At 28.8% G+C, this 1,320-nt stretch overlaps 1 protein-coding gene across 1 annotated transcript; it reads left to right on the top strand.

The window, feature by feature from the left end:
* Positions 1–6: 6 nt before the first annotated feature.
* LOC105460714 (UDP-glucuronosyltransferase 2B16-like) lies at positions 7–929 on the top strand (the record flags this gene model as incomplete). Its single annotated transcript, XM_011707214.1, has 2 exons — positions 7–212; positions 707–929. Coding segments are annotated over exons 1-2 (406 nt in total), but the record flags the coding sequence as incomplete, so codon positions are not given.
* Positions 930–1,320: the final 391 nt, after the last annotated feature.

The following is a 1,320-nucleotide window of genomic DNA, read 5'->3' on the forward strand; positions in this document are numbered from 1 at the left end:
CTATTATTCAACGACAAACTGAGAAATACATGGGCCATGCAATCAGGCCAATACATGATATAGAAAAAGACAGTATTAATATTGTGCTAATCAATAGTCATTCTGCATTTGACTCTGGGATCCCATTGCCGCCAAACGCTCTGGAGATTGCAGGACTGAATGCTCAGATCGTGCAACCGATTGCCGGCGAGGTAGTCGTAACGTATCCCGAGGTAAAAGCAATTATTCTTCTTATTTGAAAAGCAAAAATTGTAAAAAGGTATTTGCCAAAAACTGCATACTGAGGAAATGGAAATTTGATGAAATCTTGACATGAATTTAAATATAATATAATTATGGAACTGTTATTTATATTATAATATTATTTATATTATAATATAGTTTTAGCTATTCAGTAATTACTATTTGATTTTTTTTATTAAGCACAGGATGATTTACAATTATAGAGAGTAAATATTATGTGGCAAATTGCTAAATTTACAAACTTAAAATATTTCTTAAAATAATATTTATAAAAATTGATAAAGATTTTTAAAGAGAATGTTATATGAAGCTCATATGAATAAATTTGATAATGACTTTTTGTTTAAATAATTCGCTTGAAAGTATGCATTTCTATTTACGACTAGATATTTTGACAATAAGATATTTACGCTTATATATCGTATAATATTATCGAAATGTTTAGTTCACCATTATTTCGTAGAATATACGTACATTTCTTGACGAAGCAAAAAGTGGAGTTATCGTAATATCATTAGGAACAAATGTGAGATGGAAATTTATCGGACTAGATAAGATTGAGACCGTTATATTGGCTCTGTCAAAATTGGAGCAACGAGTGCTGTGGAAACTAGATATTAAAGTGCCATTTGAAATACCGAATAATCTAATGATTGTGAAATGGATGCCGCAAAACGAAATTCTGTGTACGTGATGTTTTGATTTTTATAAAAACACAAAGAACATATGAAATGCAGGATGTCCCGAAATTCGCGAATCAAAATAGCATAGCAAGAAAATCTTCAAAAAATGAAGTAAAAAAGTTATTTGTAAATTTTTAATTTAAGGAGTGGTTTTTGAGATATAAGTTTGAATTGAGTTTAAATTTAGCCATTTATAGATTATGATTAAACGGAAACATGTAAGCGCGTCGCTCGTATCAGTGGTTTATGCACTTCACGAGTACTAATCTATAATTGACTAAATTTAAATCTTATATCTCAAAAAATATTGCTTAAAATAAAAATTTACAAATAACTTTTTTATTTAATTTTTTGAAGACTTTCATGCTATGATATTTTGATCCGCGAATTTCGG

The sequence above is a fragment of the Wasmannia auropunctata genome, unplaced genomic scaffold, assembly GCF_000956235.1.
Source record: "Wasmannia auropunctata unplaced genomic scaffold, wasmannia.A_1.0 LD316885.1, whole genome shotgun sequence".
NCBI lineage: Eukaryota > Metazoa > Arthropoda > Insecta > Hymenoptera > Formicidae > Wasmannia > Wasmannia auropunctata.